Raw genomic sequence first — 19,455 nt, forward strand, 5'->3', positions numbered from 1 at the left:
ACTTGTTGTTCTTGCTTTACAAAATAAACGAATACTTTTTGCGAGCTATTTTTACCCATTCTATAATCGTCTATGTTGAGGCTTTGTATCGTAAATATGATTTACCCAAGTAATTCCCAATTAGCCGCAGTTTACATCACTGCATATTGATCAACAAACTATGAATAAACCAGCTTAATGCAAACTAAAGCAGTTCACTTCCGACTCTTAGGGTTTAAGAATTAGTCAGTAAAGAAACAAGCCGTGACATGAAAAATGATCTTTAAACTATATATACGTAATCCAGAAAATAAACATACAGACGACATACAATGGCCATATATGGACTCTAGTAACCGGTCAATGGTTACAGTACGGCAAATAATACTTAACTCCCCAAATGAAATATGTAGATTGTCATAAGCTGAAATATCATGAGAGTATATAGGTTTAGTAAGTGTTAGTCCACAACGGTTGTATGATGGCTAATATAACCTAGTGAATACAAAACTACGATATAGACAATGTGGCGCATATATATATGGTTCCCTTTTGTACCAATATTTATCTGTTTAAATAAATAAAACAAAAAATGCACCAGGTATTTTGTATGGGTTTATGATACCATTTCACCCCCCCCCAAAAAAAATCTCTAATAAGGTGGGCTCGCTATCCAATAATAGTAAATTAAATACACAGCCACAACTGCATCCAACCAGCCAGATCATAATGGATGGAATAAATATAGCAGTGAGATTTAACTTATGATGTAGTGTTGCTGATCTTAGAGTAAAAAATAAACTACCACCAACAACAATAGGGGAAACTGTTGGTTAAATGAACTTTCACCTAAATCTGACCACTATAGCAGTTAGTCTGGACTCAATGAGAACTAAGTATGAAGAAAATTATTGGTTCCACAGGTTAGATGGTGAACTCAGTTTGGAAATAACGCAACTGCTAGCAAACACTTCGTAAATGTTGTAAAATCAAGTTTCTATGTTAAAATAAACCTACCTCGATAATGAGGTATTACATGCTGATGAGCTGGAATTTGACACTTCAGCCGGAAATACACCACGGTCCGAAATAGATTCAACACTTTTCTTAGACTTTGGATTGTTAGAGTCAAGAAAAGCAGCTCCTATATGATAGTCTATGGGCAGTTGCGTCTCATAACCTGAAAGGCTACTACTTCGCGTAGAGCCACCAGTCTCCAAAACGTCCCACAATGGTTTCCGGTTATTATGTAGTGGTTTTTCCTTCACATCAGACGGATTAATCGCCGGAATCGCTTCCAATGTTTTGGGCTCGCTTGTAGAACATTGACTACGGTTAGAATGCTTTGAATGCGAAACGTGCCTAAACAAACTTCTCAGTCCTGTGAAATTAATAATTAAAAAAATGAAAGCTTAAAACCCTATCATACGTGGACACTACGAAACGAATCATACTACAAAAAATAAACGAACATATCGTCCTTTATTTAGCCGAACTCAACAACATAAACCGATTAATAGGTCCGTAATTAATTAACATAATGGAAAAGAAATGCTTAAACAAGACAGCGTCCAATACGTATTATTTTAAATAACTCTGAGCGAACAGACAATCATGACTGAATTATGCAAGACACGTTCTTCAAAAGGTGTTACCAACAACTTATGACCAGCATGTAACACTAAAATGCATTTGTCTGAAGTGTCAGATATGCATTTACTGTGGAGACGAATATGTAACTGCCACCTATGGCTTCAACTATGTCCTTAGAACCAGTAGTTTTCAGAAAGCACTAGTTTAGGGCACTTAGAAAGGTGATTTATCCTATAATCGAGTAAGCTAAGTGACAACACATGAAATTATTCTGCGAGAAATAAGACATTCTCCTAATTTTCTTTACAGTCATTGGACTGTGAACAACAGAAAGCATTTAATAAAGCACGTGATTGAGATTAGATTACAGCGATGAACATCGTCTAACAACACACTAAAACATTAACCTATTCACAAAGAAAAGATAATAATCACGTGCTAAGGACTAATAATATTTAGTCGAACAAACGACAAATGTAAATTTATTCCGTTAATAATACTGAGTTCAGTGAAGCAGAAAGGGTAAAACAATAGATTTAACCTTTTTTCTTCGACGACTTTCCTTTCTCATCACATGTTTCGACAGAATCTGAAAGATTATTCGAACCAGGATTGTTTCCACTGGCCAGCTTTAGAAGCGTATAAGTTAGATGTAGCGCGCATGTTATGCTCAAAGCTCAACAGGTAAGTATTCCTACCGCATGAACACTTTTGTACTTAAGCCATTTAATTACCCTAAGAAAAACCTAGTTTCAGCCCTTATTACACAAATGGCGACCTAGTGAAGAAACTTTTTCATAACGTATACTAGAAGAATATAGACATATATGCTTAAAAGGTAAATAAACCCCGAAAATAAATAGTTCTGCGATTCATCAGCATATGAAGATGACCCCATTAGTTTCACTGTATACACTTAGCTGAAGGTGTTTGGTCACGCATTCTCATAATATCTCGATTGGGTACGTAGTGCTATTCCTTCATTTAAACTGTTAGCCAGCTTAGACAATACGCTTCTCAGCACATCGACAACTCTCCATGTATATTCTATTATTCTATATTAAAAGTTCCCTGGTGTTGCATCAGCTTGCCGTGATATATGCCATATATAAACTACTTATCAATTACTAAACCGGCAAACATAAAACAATCTAATATTTCATGTTTGTTCTCTAGATTAAATGTCGCGTTTTATATCAATCTGATCATGCCTGTAAACTGGTGTGAATTCTGTAAATATTATTTTCAGAATATATTATTATTATTCTCAACACCCTTCACTTCTGAATTCTGATAGGAATAAGTTGGTATCCTTCAATTATAACGGTTTTACTTGCAAAGATGTTATCAAACCCCAAATATCTGTGATGTCTTTAGTGGTGCCTGACGTGATCATGTACGCCAAACAATATTCTGTTCGTCTTCTACTTCGATTGGGGTGAAATTTTCGGTTGTCGTTGTCAAGCCTTAAATAGTTTTGGCATATTTAAGGTAATTGATCGGGCATACAAATCAATATATAAATGAGTGTATTCTCGACTAGCGTCTCCGAGTTTCTGTGGTCTATAAATCTCCACTTGTACAGCAATAGTGTTCTTACTTTGCGTCGTGAGTATTGATGCAGTCCTCCTTTTTTAAGTGTGAATAATAAACGTCATTGACCTAGCATTATGATACGTTGTAAAACTTTATTTGAAATAGGTTAATGTTTTGAGAATTGTATATTTATAAGATACTTTTTTATTGTTAACTGGCACGAACTGGAAGGATATAATTTGTGTGACTGAGGGATTGCATCTATTTCCACGATTTCATTTATTACTTCGCTGAAGTGAATACATTTGAATATGAAGAGGACTAGGGACAGAACCTTCATCGACACTTCAAGAATGGGCTACTAATGCGAAATTCAATTTAAATTTATTGATTCACTTTTCTAGCCGCAGGTCCGGCAGATTTTATAGACAAGAGTACTTGCTGTTATATGTTCCGGAACCAGAACAAATCTCATAACTATAATTTTCTGTTTTTGCATCACTCAAATGCTCTCTCACTAAAATTAATCGAATGTTAACTAAGTAGCTTAGTTCTCAGCATCGATTCCTTTTGGAATGCATTTCCAGGAGTCCATATAGGAAGTCGAAACTTTAAAACTTACATAAGTGATTCAGAAAATAATGACTGAAAGTAAATGTTGTTGAAACACAAAGAACTGGCTCAATTTTGAAATTTAGTGTGTATATACAGTTTATAACCTTGAAAAATAAGTTATTTAATCTTGAATTCACGACAAAGTAGTGCTAAGAATATGCACTGCTGAAAAGAAGCTAGTAAAGTGAGAAACAGGTTCTCTTTGTTGTCAAGGTTAAAATGGGTTCATATGGACATTATTTCGAAAAAAATTAAGACACGCATTTCTTTACTGGTCATGCTGACCGTTTAGACCGTGATTATTTCAAATGATTATTCACCACACAACTTACTGAAGTCTTACAACGTTCTGCCACAATATATAGTAGTATTGTAGCGGTAAATGAATCACCAAAATGAATAGCTCTTTAAGTGTTCGACATTGGATAATGACCACATTAGTTATAATGGACTCCCTTAGCTGAGGCCGTTCGGTCATGTATCTGCACCAAATCACGAGTTGGAAGGCATGCTCAACTGCTTCTGCGATCACTAGCCGGATTAGATCAGTCATTTCTCGAGATATTGATAATCCATCAAATAAATCTTTCAACCTCCTCGCTTCTGACTTTCGATTTCACTGGGATGGCACTATTCAATTATAGAAGCTGTTACTAGTTAAAGTGTTGTCAAACTACAATATCTGTGGCATCTTCATTGGTAAGCCGACGTGATCTGGTACACTAATCCATTAAAAATATGAATATGTGATTTTTTGTAACTTCATAAATCATTGCTTTGCTTTATTTTTCATATGTCCTCATATTTTTTTGTGTTTTTGAACAGGTACGTCTTACCTAGTATGTTTACTAGTGATGTTTCGGAACCTTACGAAACCCTAAAACGGTACATTCCGAAACGCGGATACCTAACCGATCGACAAAGGTTAAATTAACTGCTTATGGAATATGGTTCAGCAACAAACAAGTCGGTAAGTTTGAGAGAGGTATTTTCTCAAAGAACTTTCGATGATGGACTGTTTAGACAACTTTTCGTGTCTAAACTTCCTCAACAGGTGTGAGCAGTACTTATCTCGTTTCCGAATAACGGAGTAGACGGGCTGGTTACAACTACGACCGCATCCTAAAAATCACGAAATCTTCTAATGCCGGGGTATTGTCAGTCAAATAAAAACCTTAAACGACCCAGAATGACATTATGGAATTATGTAATACACCTACACGTTACCTTAGATTTCTTGATGACCATAAACAGTCACATACTCCTCAAGGAGGCACTTCACGTAGGTGATCTGTCTCTAAATCATAAGAGACGGATATTCCCAACTGGTGCTGGTATCATAACCAGTATGGGAAGTCTTCTAGAAATTGCAGAAAACCCTTGCAATTGTCCGAACTTTAAATCCAAAACAATTCGGGAAACTTCCCAACCAGGACGCGTTAACGGTAGCCGGCGAATATAGCCATCTGTTATACGTCACAGATGTGATCACGAAAATTCGCTACGTTGTCGATACTGGCGCAGAAGTTAGCATTCTTCCTGAACCTTTCGACGACCGGCTTCACAAATCTGTTTTAAACACACAGGCTGCAAATGGAAAGCCAATCACCACATATGGTAAAAGGTACGTTTACATTAACGTGGGTTTAGGAAAACCCACTCACTAGACCTTCGTTTTTCCAGATGTTTTTATGCTAATCATTATTGTAGACCTGCTACAACACCACAATCAACTGATTGATGCGCACAAATGGAGGATAGTAGATGGAATCACTAATTTATTTTTTTGCGTAATTTCTTTTTCCGGTTTCGAATTATCACCAGTCACAAATAGGCACACAATGAACCCATTCTATCAAAAATTACTCGATAAGTACTCTGGGATATACCAACCGCAACCGAAATTGACGTGTGTGACCAGCGATGTTACACATCGCTTCTCGACTACAACACCACCTGTACTGTCAAAAGCACGCCGACTGTCTCCCGAGAAAAGCTGATGTTGGCTTGGGAATCATTCGACCGTCAAACAGCCCATGGACATCTCCTTTGCACGTGATCCTTAAAAAGGACTGCAACGATTAGCGTCCAACTGGTGACTATCGGCATTTGATTTCAAAAACTACTCCCTATCGTTACCCGTTGCCTCACCTTCACAATTTGACGGCTACCTTGAAAGGTACAACCGTCTTTTCGAAAATCGACTTGGTTAAAGTGTAACATCCAAACCTAGTTTCCAAATAGGTTTGAATTGTTGAATAACTGAAGAGTAAAATTAGAGACGCGCACCCCCTGGTCGAAATCAGAACATGGTGTTTTGGGGGTAATAACGGTTCTGAATTTCATCATATATACAAATGTACAAATTTACCTAAACAAATATTACCACCCAGTTATTCAACCGACAATTGATACCAAAATATTCAATCTAAATTACAATGAATAGCAAAGTGGTAAGAAATATATATGAAAATTACCGAAAACACCAAAAGGTGAGTGTTATTCTATCCCTTCTGGATAGATCAAGTAAGATTCCGTTTGAGCGGCTAATTTATAACACAAAGTGCTTCAATATCTGGGAAAGTGCTCCAAATTACAACCAAAAATGCACGATCCCAGTCAAAATCAAACCGCACAATCAAAGAGCGAGCAGTCAATATGGCAGCCGCCAGAATAATAACAATTAAAACAAACTAAATACAGTTCAGTAAGGAACATAGAGACTCAATAAAAACGATAAGAAAACCAAGAAAATTAAACGTTTGAGACTTAATTAGCATCAAAAAAGTTAACGATATATACAAATAAAGAAACCACAAGGAAGAGATCACAAATGTATGCATGGAGGGATTTTCACTTTCAAAATGGATCTAACAAAAGCTTATAACCAAATGCCTATGGCTACTGAAGGTATTCTAAAAACCGCTATCATCGCTCCCTTCGAACTCTACGAATTTGTGCAAACGCCTTTCGGTCTAATAAATGATGCCCAAACCTTCCAAATGTTCATCGATGACGTTTTGTTAGGTCTCAACTTCGTACATTAATATGTCGATGACTGTTTGATAGCGAGTCCGGACAGAGAATTCCATCTCCAGCATCTGGACATTATGTTCGAACGACTGCAAAAGCATGGCATCACTGTAAATATTCAGAAATGCCGAATCCGAACCGACTCCTTAAGTTTCCTAGGACACACTATTGATGTGCAAGGCATCCGACCTCTTAGAAGCAAAGTATCGGCCATTCTGGATTACCCAGAACCGACCACCAATAGGCAATTACGCACATTTAACGGTCTTGTAAGTTTCTATGGACGGTTCACACCAAAATACGCGTCTTTTATGAGACCGCTAACCGACCAACTTCGTGGAAATGCGAAATCCATTGATATGGACGACACTGCGCGAATAGCATTCTCCACAGTTGAGTAACATATCGCAAAGGCAACCATACTGCCAGAAATCTAAGGTGATTAGACACAACAAATATCCCTTAGGCTCTCTCAAAACTCCTGATGCTCTTTTCGACCATGTTAATCTGGATTTGGTACGTCCTTTACCAGATTCAAATGGATACTCTCATCTTTTAACCTGTGTAGCCGGTTTTACTCGATGGCCAGAAGCAGTAATTATTAAAGACATAACTGATGAAACAGTGACCCACGCTTTCGTCGAACGATAGGTAGCGAATTTCGGCTGCCCTTAAACCATCACTACAGACCGTGGACACTAGTTCGAATCTGGACTTTTCTTTTGTCTGACCACGCCGTTAGGAATCACACGATTCCGAACAAACGCCAACCACCCGAAAGCAAACGGATTGGTAGAACACTTTCACCGACAACTAAAAGCTTCACTTTCAGCTTCAAACGTTTCACAGTGAACAGACGCTCTTCCACTCGTCATACTAGGTATCCGCAATGCAGTGAAAGCAGATATTGGATACACTGCATCTCAACTCGTTCATGGAACAACGCTCCGACTTTCAGGGAGATTCGTGGATCCTTCGTCTCCATCATCGAACATAGATCTAAACTCTTACACGAGCAGGCTTACAAACGCAATGCGTTCAGTTAAACCTGCTTACACTCGACTGCAATCAACTGATGTTTTCGTTCAACCTGACTTATGACACAGTACACATGTTTTCGTTCGTCGAGACTCACATCGACGACTTCTCAAATCAGCATACGAAGGACCCTTCAAAGTTCTTTGACGTGAACCTAAAGTTCATAAGAACGGCACTAACAACAGCATTAGCATCGATCGCCCCAAAGCAACATATTTAGAAGGAAATCCTATCGACGTCGATTTTCCTTCTGTACAATCGAACGACTCGCCTCCTACACTTGTAATTCCTCATCCGACAGCCATTGCGCATGTTGATACTTCGAAAGTATCTAAAAATAAACCTTAGACAACGCGTTCTGGAAGAAGAGTAAGATTTCCAGAGCATTTAAACGGCTATTTCACGTAAGACACCAGTTAACATTTTGCTTTATCTCGACTTTCCTTTGTATTATATATAATTAAAGATTTAACATGCTTTTACTTATATATTCATTCCAAAAAATCTTTTGCAGTTATTTGTATATTTATTTTCTTCCTTAAAAAACCCCCGAAAAAACACCATTACGCGAACGCATATGTGAGTTTATTTACCTTTATCGCTCGCTTTGTATCTTTACGCGCCTACGAGTGTATTTTGACATGCACTTACATATTTTTCTCTTTTCTTTTCCAGAACGGGTGGGAAAGACGATAAAAAGAAAGATAAAGTTTACGGGGAACGGAAATTGTCATTGTACTTTTTTCCTTATCACTATGTTGTACTTCATGGTCATTTATAGTAAGAAAAGACGACTAGACTCTGCTAAACATAACAAGTTGTCAGAAGAGCGTTTACCAATGACAAACTCGCTGGGTTTGAATTTCTGACTGACCACGTTTTGGAGTCATCACTACCCCACTAGAAGGGGGGAGTAATCCGAAGCGGTAAATGAATCACCAAAATGAATAGCTCTTTAAGTGTTCGACATTGGATAATGACCACATTAGTTATAATGGACTCCCTTAGCTGAGGCCGTTCGGTCATGTATCTGCACCAAATCACGAGTTGGAAGGCATGCTCAACTGCTTCTGCGATCACTAGCCGGATTAGATCAGTCATTTCTCGAGATATTGATAATCCATCAAATAAATCTTTCAACCTCCTCGCTTCTGACTTTCGATTTCACTGGGATGGCACTATTCAATTATAGAAGCTGTTACTAGTTAAAGTGTTATCAAACTACAATACCTGTGGCATCTGCAGTATAATAATTTTTGTCATGATATATATTCTAGTGAATTATCTATTTCACGTAAAGTGATGCAAATAAATAAGAGGAAGATTTCGTGGAAATCTTCATTTTCATTGAAACTCACTCGGTAAGACTACTGACAAAATCCAGGAAACTTATATATCTTTCAGATTCAACTGACAAACATAAACAATACGGTGAAGAGTTTTGTGGCTACAACATACATCAATACACGTTCCTTTAAAGCATATAGTACTGACGACGTATTAGAAAATAATTTTTATTAGAAAATGTTGGTAATTACTCAACAATGTAAATACTAAATTTTGTAAAAAAAATTTCGTTACAAATTAATCTTCCTGATTCCGGTCATAATTTTTCAAACAATTTTATGCACCTAATCATCATTAATGGCACAACTGATGTAATATACATATTATTACTGACTAAAAGATTAGCAAAATTACAAAGATCTTTTTTACAACACTTTACACTATTTTGACGACATTCCCTTAGTGTAATTAATGGACATGACTGAATACATGATCTGATAATACCTGTTTGGGTTTTATTTACCTGTTAAAAGAGAAGTAAAGAATATTAGTTTAAAACATCATATGGTGTCCTATTGTATAAAATTTGTAATTTAGTGTTAAAAGTTTGAGTTTCTACTTTTTAGTATTACAGATTCATCCATAATTTATTATTTTTAATTTAAGATTGATTTGTTGGGATGGGAAGAGTGGATTATATTGTTTACTCATTATGGTTCTTGTTCAACATTACTTCCATTTTTAATTTAATATAAAGATTTATGATAATTAGAGGTATTTGAATGAATATGCTTACTATGAATTCCTGAAATAGTGCACATTAAGGCAGGTAGAACTAGATGTGCACAAACGAACAAATTATGTTTCTATTTAGTAATAAGCACGTCATCAAGTATAAAGAAATCATCCATTAGTACAAATATCACAGGATTACTAAGAGTAATATTTATTTTAATTTCAGTATGACATTTTTATTCAATATAACATTGACTCGTTTCGGTGTGATGTTCATTAAAGATATGATATTCTTTGTAATAAATGAACGTAATCCATGTTCAGCATGACATGTAGCATGTGATTTATTATAATTCTGGGCATTTTTCATATACGTTACTTTTTTTCTAATTAGTTATGAAATGTGTTTTTAAACTAACAACCACTATCATCAGATAATTATTTCTTCAGCGTTTGATTTGACTAAAATAAAACCCTGAATTGGTTTGTACTAAAAATGATCTTATGTTGAATGATTATTCAGTGTCTTACTACGAATATACTCGTTTTTTAAATCCGTAAGGTTTACTGATGCTCCGTAACACCGACGTTTTGATGTTAAGTAGTTGGAGGTAGTCTACAGGAATCCCTGAACCTCGATGTCGTGTTAATTGGAACTTGACATCAAAGTGTATCTGCAGTCTCAAGAAAGGTGATGCCCTCTGTAGGATCCGGACCCATACCACAAAGTTTCACATTCTGATACAGGATCACTGCGCTCTTTGAATAGCAAACGACACACAGTTAGGCTGAAGTATTTTTTATTGGGTGATCATTGAATAATTACCAATCTTAGGTTTATATGAACCCTTTTCGTATGTACCATATATTTGTTTCATGGATTTGTGTCAGTACACTTATATGGTTCACATTCACATTATGTCGTCACATTTCATCATTTTTCTCGTAGCCATTAACATTGCTACACGCCTGTGTGATTTATTCTAACCTCTGGATGGGTAAATTGTTCTAATCTTTACATTTATTGTCACTGATATATTTTCCCATATTAATTGCTCATATGCAACTTTAAGCACGTTTTATACGTGTGTATATGGTAATAAATACATGTCTATCCACTTCCTGTATTTCTTACATGATTTCTAAAAACTGAATTATTGTATTATTTACTGTGCTGGTGTATTATTAGACTTCAATGCTTTACAAAATCGCTACATCCTTTGTCGCCGTTCAATATTAACTTATCTGAAACATACGTATCGGAAAAACAACTATTCAACGTTTAATATACCATTGTCCTAAACGTGTTACGTCAACAGAACACAAACGAAATTAATTAGGACACATATTTCATGATAATTATCATCGATCATAATAGACAACGGGCACTAAATCCTCTTCAAGTTACTTTACGCCTAGACCAGTAAACAAAAAACAATTTGACCAACAGAATCCAGTCAACACTAAAGACGATATAAACATGAAACCGATCACTAAATGATGATCTGTCAGTTTACACAGGTCACCAAATAAATCCAAGTGTTATTTACATTATTACCATGCAATCACTATGGGCTTTCAAGATGTTCTACTACAAACTTTACATTCTGTCAACATTCTTTTATTTGTTACTTTATCGATTCCCAATGTTTAATAGTGGTATGTTGGATTTACAACATTTTTGTTCTACATACGTTAGACATTTTTTAAGTTCATAATTATTGCTTTATCGTTATTGACTAAAATCATCAAGAGAATCACTAAAGATCAAATAACATTATACCGCTAGTTTACAGAAACTTGATACTTTTCATAAATGTAAGCCGACAATCAAAAGCATAAATAAGCCTAGAACAATAAGGTCGCATAGTTAAAACTCCACATTTGAACTCAGATCAGAATCCACTAGTTTGAACTTTTTGTTCAAGGTGATCTTCTTTGTTTTGTAAACTTGATTTAGTTTGTCACCTACACTACTGATAACAAAATCATGTTAACAAAAGCTTACTGTCATTAAATGCTTTTTAAATACAAGATATTTAGTTATTAATTGTAGAAAAATATAACTTCAGTAATCGTACAATTTTGTGTAATCATATTATGGGTTGTTTGAAATCTAACAAAGTAGTTCTCTATTCGAGATATTATTTATTAGGACAAACAGCAATGCTAATTGAAATTATATTTATCGGGTAGCATTTTAGATAAATTTTCTTTAATTATTGTTTAAATTCATGATATTTTATGATCACCTATAGAATATTTTCTAACGATATTAAAGTGATTTTCTCAGAAAAAAATAGAATTCAGAAACCATTAAAACACAGTACTTTACTTATTTCGAACATTCCACAACACTGAGTTCATACAAAGCCATAACGATGAGATAAATAGGACCTTAAACTTCGAAGTTGTGTATTTTAACATCAACATATCGTACGTTTATAATGATAAGATATTGTATATTTGTAGTGTTCCAATGAGTGGAAAACCTGATTTCTGACACCATTACTTGATAATAGTCTCTTCTGTAGAGAACAATTAGTTCAGTGTTCAGTTGATCAGGCACTATCAAATCAAACCTTAGTGGTGACGCATTATATATATACTTACTAACGCCTGTTACCCCTCGTGAAGGAGCATAGGCCTCACACCAGCATTCTCCATCCAACTCTGTCCTGGGCAATCCTTTCCAGTTCTTTCCAGTTAACATTCATCCTTTTCATATCTGCTTCTATTTCCCGGCATAATGTGTTTTTTGGCCTCCCTCTTTTTCGCTTCCATTCCGGATTCCACGTTAGGGATTGCCTCGTGATGCACATCGGTGATTTCCTTAAAGTATGTCCTATCCACTTCCAACGTCTTTTCCTAATTACCACTTCAGCTGGAAGCTGGTTTGTCCTCTCCCATAAAACGCTGTTGCTGATAGTATCCGGCCAGTGATTGTTGAGTATTTTGCGTAAACAACTGTTTATAAATACTTGTACCTTCTTGACGATGGATGTAGTAGTTCTCCACGTTTCAGCCTTATACAGTAGGACTTTCTTGACGTTCTTATTGTAAATTTTCACTTTGAAGTTAGTTGACAGTTGATTTGAGTTCCATATGTTCTTCAATTGTAGAGATGCGGCCCTTGCTTTGACAATCCTCGCCTTTACATCTGCATCCGATCCTCCTTGTTCATCAATGATGCTTCCTAGGTACGTGAAAGATTCCACATCTTCCACAGCTTCTCCATCAAGTGTGATTGGGTTGGTTGGTGTTTTCCGTGTTGTATTTCAGGATCTTGCTTTTTCACATGTGTATGTTGAGGCCTACTGATGCAGAGGCTTCTGCTACACTAGTTATCTTCATCTGCATTTGTTCGTGTGTATGGGATAGGAGGGCTTGGTCATCTGCGAAGTCCAAATCATCTAATTGGTTCTGAGATGGCCATTGTATTCCGTGCTTCCCCTCAGATGTCGAGGTCTTCATAATCCAGTCAATCACCAGAATAAAGAGAAAGGGGGAGAGTAGAGAGCCTTGTCTGACTCCAGTTCTTACTTCGAATACATCTCTCAATTGTAGTCCATGCACCACTTTGCATTGTAGTCCGTCGTATGAGTTATGGGTAATATTGACAATCTTCTTAGGAATTCAATAGTGTTGAAGAAGTTTCCATAATGTTCACCGGTGCACAGCGTCAACTGCCTCTTCATAGTCAATGAAGTTGATGTATGGTGGCGAGTTCCACTCATCTGATTGTTCAACGATGATCCATGGTTTCGCGAATCGGTCTGTACACGACCGATTTTTACGGAATCCCGCATGTTGATCTCGAAGCTAGGCGTCTACTGCGTCTTTCATCCGGTTCAGCAACACTCTGTTGTAAACTTCTCCTGGTACTGATAACAAACTGATGCCTCTATAGTTCTCACATTCGCCCAGAACTAAATTCTTTGGTATCTAGATGAGGTGTCCTTCTTTCCAGTCCGTCGGCACTTGTTCCTCCTCCCAAGTCTTCTTGTATAGAACGTGAAGCATGTTCGCAGTTACTTCAATGTCTGACTTCAGTGCTTCAGCTGATATACTGTCAGGTCCTGTTGCTTTACCGCTCTTGATTTGCCCGATGGCCTTCCTGATTTCTTCGATCGTTAGTAGAGTGACATCTATAGAAAGGTCGGTAGATGCTACTTCGATGTTCGGTAGATTTAACGGAGCTGACCTATTAAAGACTTTCTCGTACTATTCTACCCATCTGTTCCTCTGTCCTTGAATCCCAGTGATCATCCTGCCATTTTTGTTCTTGACTGATTTCTCTGATTTACTATATTTTCCTAATAGTATCTTCGTGTCATAGAGTTGTTTCATATTTCATTCCGCATGCAGCTTTCTCCAACGTCGTTCCTGGCTTTTCCACGTATTTCTACCTGTCTGCTCTAATGCTCTTCTTCACTTGCTAGTTTGCTTCTTTATATTCAGCTTGTGCCTTGACTTTCTCTGCTCGTGTTCGGCTGTTGTCAACTACCGTTTTCTTGTTCTTTCTTTCTTGAATTTTGTCCAGGGTTCCCATAGAGATCCATTCCTTATGATGATGCTTCTTGCGACCCAGAACCTCCTGACACGTTGAATCAGTGCTTCTTTCATCCCTTTCCAATTGTCCTCCATCGTACTTTCTTGTTCTTTCAATGGATTCTGTAAAGTTTGGAACCTGTTGTTGAGAGTTATCTTGAATTGGTTGAGTTTGATAGTATCTCGAAGAAAGGCTGTATTAAACCTTTGTAATGCTGTTTTCCCAGCTGTCCATTGCTTCCTAGCTTCAGTTTTATCTTGACCACAACCAGGTAGATGGTGATCTGAAGCTATATCAACTCTTCTCCGAGTTCTCACATCTTCCATTGTCCTTCGGAATATAATGTTGATACAAATATGATCCATCTGGTTCTCTGTGGTGTGGTCCTGTGAGATCCATGTAGCTTTGTGTATGCGCTTGTGTGAAAATACTGTGCCGCCTATAACCGATTTGTTGAATGAACATAGATTTGCAAATCTCTCCCCATTTTCATCTCTCTATCCCAGTCCATGTCATCCAATTATATCTTCATATCCTGTGTTGTCCACTCCAAATTTAGCATTTAGATCTCCCATCAGGATGGTCAGGACCTTTCGTGAGCACTTCTCTATAATTGATCGCAGCCTTTCATAGAACTGATCTTCATCGTCGTCGTTGCTATCATTGGTGGGTGCATAACATTGGATAACATTCATTGTGATCCCCTCCTTCTTTGTTTTGAATGATGTCTTAATTATCCTGAATCCATGAGATCTCCGTCCTACAAGTGCATTTCGTGCTTCTCTGGACAGCATTAGAGTAACTCTCTGAGTGTGGGAGCATTTTCCCTTTCGTGACCAGAGTATAGCAGCATCTCTCCTGTACATAGCCTTTGTTGTCCAGCTTGTGTCCAATGGGTTTCGCTGATTCCGAGTACTGTCAATTTGTATCTCCTCATTTCCATTGCTATTTGACTGGTCTTCCCTGTCTCCCACATTGTCCGGACTTTCCATGTACCTATAAAGAGTGTTGCTCTGGTTGTTAGAAGAGGCATTGGCCTCATGACTTCAGAAAAATTTCGGCTTTCATCATGAGATGTCATAATTCTTTCTTCAACTCGGAGGTCAGAGTTTAAATGGTTTAATTTGTTTGATCTAGTTGACGTTTCTTTTGCAAGATTTTTTTCTACGGGATCGGGTTGCCGACCCAACGCTCAAACCCCCTCCTTTACCCGGGCGTGGAACCGGCAGTAACTCTAGAAGAGTCACAGGCGAAGTACATTATATTATTTTTACCCGGGATTTCGTGCTGATATCGTTAAACACCAAATCTGTTACCTTATTCCTTTTAACGTTATCTGTTTGCTTATAACAAGAATGCTAACAATCTATTTACTGGTTTTAAAACATCTCAATACTTAAAATCCTGGCTTCTATATTCATTCAGATAAAGTTGTCTGAAACAATTCAAAAATTAGTTATTTTGTCAATCAATAATAATTTTCATCAATAATGTCATTAAAGGAACTTAACTTACAACTTACCAAACAGCGGCGACACTGAGATAAAACTGGAATGTTGTCGGTTATTTTCGTGCAATTGTTACATTCATAGCATTTAATTGAGTTTACTTTGAAGAAAAATAATATAGACAGAATAAACGTGAAAAATATTTAGTTTTTGAGTTATTCTGGATACATTTAACAACATAGTTTTACATAGATGATCTTAGCAAAATAGTAATTAGTCAAGAAAACAAAGAAACCACTTCAAGAAAACGTAAATACTTGTTATAATCCCAGAATATTTACTCTAATCTATGATTAGTGATTTACAAATATAAGTACTTTAAACTGGAAATAAAAAACCTGAGTTTCATCAGAATCCTAACTAGAATGCTTTTAAATATTTCCATTTCTTTTTTCAAATAATCTTGAAAACTCAGCTCCTAACCTGATCTTACTTTTACTTCAATCTACCAAGTGATTTAGAATCTTAGGGGTTCGATTTAAACACTATACTAATGTATCATTCTATACCTAAAAATTAAAACAATATGAGTGCATATCGTTACAGTCGACATATATATATATATATATATATATATATATATATATATATATATATAGTACTGCTATGGTGTTGGTTACTTATATCCACATAAGTAGTACATGGTGATGGTCAGGCATTGAATGAAGTTCAGTAGAAGATTGATAAGGAAATAACTGAAACGGAACGCTATTGATATGAAAATGCATGAACAATGAAATCAGAGAAGATGGACTGATATTTCCTGAAGAAACAGTCAAGACTGAGACAATCGATTGCTATTTTGCAATTAAATGTTTACTGTATGGTTGTCGGATTTTAATGAGATAGTCTGAAATTTTCGTGTCTAAAAAAGATTCGATTGTCTGTACTCGTCTTCTTGTAAGCTACACTGTGACTTAACTTATTTGCATATAAACTAATAAAGTTTCATTATTGGATAATTTTACATAGATATTCGGTATTATATATGATCAACAAAATAATTTATTAGTTGTTTTATGGATATTATAGTAATTTTATTAGTTGAGATCATGAATCAATTGAAGCTAGACCACCATGAAAAACCCGGACGCACTGGACAGCTGTTTCGTCCTCTCATGGAACTCCTCAGCAGTGCGCATCCACGATCTCGCCTCGCGAGATTGGAACCCAGGATCAACCAGTCTAGCGCCAGAGCACTAAACCGATGGACTACTGATCCGGCATCCGATGGTGCTAATGTCTAACCTCAACCAATCTACGAGGTTGAGCAACCGTTCACCAAATGTCTTCAGTGAGTTCCTATTTCACAACAGACTGGTAGGTCCTGGGTTCGAATCTCGCGAGGCGAGACCGTGGATATGCACTGCTGAGGAGTCCCACAATAGGACGAAACGGCCGTCCAGTACTTCCAGGTTTTCCTTGGTGGTCTAGCTTCAATTTACTCATGATTTAAACTATTAACTTTAAATTTATCATTATTAATAATAATATTATTAATTAGTTAAAATTATTTATTATCACTTACATTCTTTTATAAGGGTTATAATTAATACTAATGATAGAAAATTTATAAAGTATTTCATTCAATGGTTATATGAGTAATTTCCTTATTGTTAAGGTGTATATTATTTATATTTAAGCTAAATCTCACCTATATATATATATATATATATATATATATATATATATATATATATGTTTACACCCAGTGATTTAATTCGCCGTCACAGATAGTTCATTGTTATTCTATCAAAGTAAATATACAATGGTGATTAAAATATGTCCACCAAAAACAAAAAAAATACATATCGATATGTCTGAAGGTAACTATAGAAAAGAATCCTAGTTTATTGCTCGTTTGATTTTCTGTCAGATTTTATGTAGATTTGTCTAATTGTATTTATTAAAATTTAGTCGGTTTTTCAGTAAACCTCATAAGTTAACATTCAAGCAAATAAATTAATTAATTAAATTAATTAAAATTGGTCAACTAAAATCTGTAATGATTACTTCCTTCCTGATACCTGTCACCCCTCATGGAGGAGCATAATCCGCCAACCATCATTCTCCAGCCAACCCTGTCTTGGACAATCCTTTGTAGTTCTTTCCAGTTAACATTCATTCTTTTCACATCTGCGTTCGATTCCTGACTCAGTATGTTCTTTAGCCTTCATTTCTTCCGCTTCCATTTAGGATTACAAAGTTAGGGTTTGCCTAGTGATGTGTTATGATGAATTCCTCAATGTATGACTCATTTATCTCCAAAGTCTTTTCCTAATTTCCTTTTTAGATGGAAGCGGGTTTGTTCATTCCCATAGAAGGCTGTTTCTGATGGTATCCGGCCATTGGTCAAGCAGTATATTACGTAGACCATTGTTTTTGAATACTTGTACTATTTTAATGATGGTTGTAGTAGTTCTGGAAGTTTGAGCTCAGTATAGTAGGATTGTCTGAATGTTCGTATTGAAGATTCTGAGTTTGACATTAGCTAACGATTGTTCTGATGATTATTAAAAGAAAAATGGATGTAACAGTGAGATATTGTCGTGTATGCTGCTTATATCGACAGACATAAATAGTATGAACCACCAGTTGGAGGTTAAAACCCTTACAGAAGAAGGCTAACAAGATCAAGCTGGAGAGAATAGAAAGAGAAATAGAAAGAAATTGCAATTCAGAAGAATCATACAGAATGTGAAAGACAAATGATGGAGGTTCGCATACGAAGTATTCAATGGATTGTTCTCACATTTTACCGAAACATTCTGTAATTTTCTATTCAAGTATAAATTGGTTATCCCCACCTGTTTTCTCGTTCATTACATTAGTAGTTTGTTTTATAATGAACTGTTGACGTAGATACTGTATGTTGAAATGTTAGTTTAACACAAGCATGATGACTGAGAAATAACATTAAGAAGAAGGAATACATTCAGATTCTGTGACCATTGAACGTCATTCTGTATCAAGTGTAAAATGAGAATCAGTGTACACATTATTCCTTCCGTTTGAAATCGTGCAGTTTGCAAATAATTCTTCATTATAAGTTAACGTGCAGAGACATTTATGGCCAAAGACCAATGTCATAACTAGGACAGTAATGTCTTTCAATTAACCTGTTATCGAGGAACCTCCGAGTTCACATTAGTCTGTTTATACTTCTAACTTTGGTTAATGTGACAGAAAACGATCTTCAACCAGTGTTATCAATGATTTACCATCTCACCCTCAAATTTATTGGCTCTTCAAGTCATGTTTACATCATGGTCTTAAACTAAGAAGAAATAATTGTTCATTGCTTCTTACCTTCCACTGTTCTCTAACTTAAATTCATTAATAATCAAGACATTTTTGAAAGATGTGGCTATTGAGAACATTGACAATGAAGTCATATAGAATATTTAAATACAATTCAGAAAAGAATATTTTGCTCTTGACAATATCATTCATTAAGGTTTGACAGTTTTGTTCAAGATTGATACATAGACATAGTTTGTTTCTAAGATACTAAATGGTACTTTGTCATTAAAATTGTGTTCAAAAGAATAAATGGACAGTTTCTTCTGGGGACAGAAA

The 19,455-nt window shown here is 36.0% G+C and overlaps 1 protein-coding gene across 1 annotated transcript in view; it reads right to left on the reverse strand.

Moving 5' to 3' along the window:
• The window catches only part of Smp_159150.1 (hypothetical protein), a gene marked incomplete at both ends in the record, with an annotated part of 64,772 nt that overhangs the window by 41,351 nt on the left and 3,966 nt on the right, over positions 1–19,455 (reverse strand). The window contains 3 exons of the mRNA XM_018794961.1: positions 997–1,360; positions 2,114–2,201; positions 15,891–15,976. Of these exons, the coding sequence (XP_018649322.1) occupies positions 997–1,360; positions 2,114–2,201; positions 15,891–15,976 (538 nt within the window). The remainder of the gene's footprint in view (positions 1–996; positions 1,361–2,113; positions 2,202–15,890; positions 15,977–19,455) is intronic.

This window comes from Schistosoma mansoni, chromosome 1 (assembly GCF_000237925.1).
Source record: "Schistosoma mansoni strain Puerto Rico chromosome 1, complete genome".
NCBI lineage: Eukaryota > Metazoa > Platyhelminthes > Trematoda > Strigeidida > Schistosomatidae > Schistosoma > Schistosoma mansoni.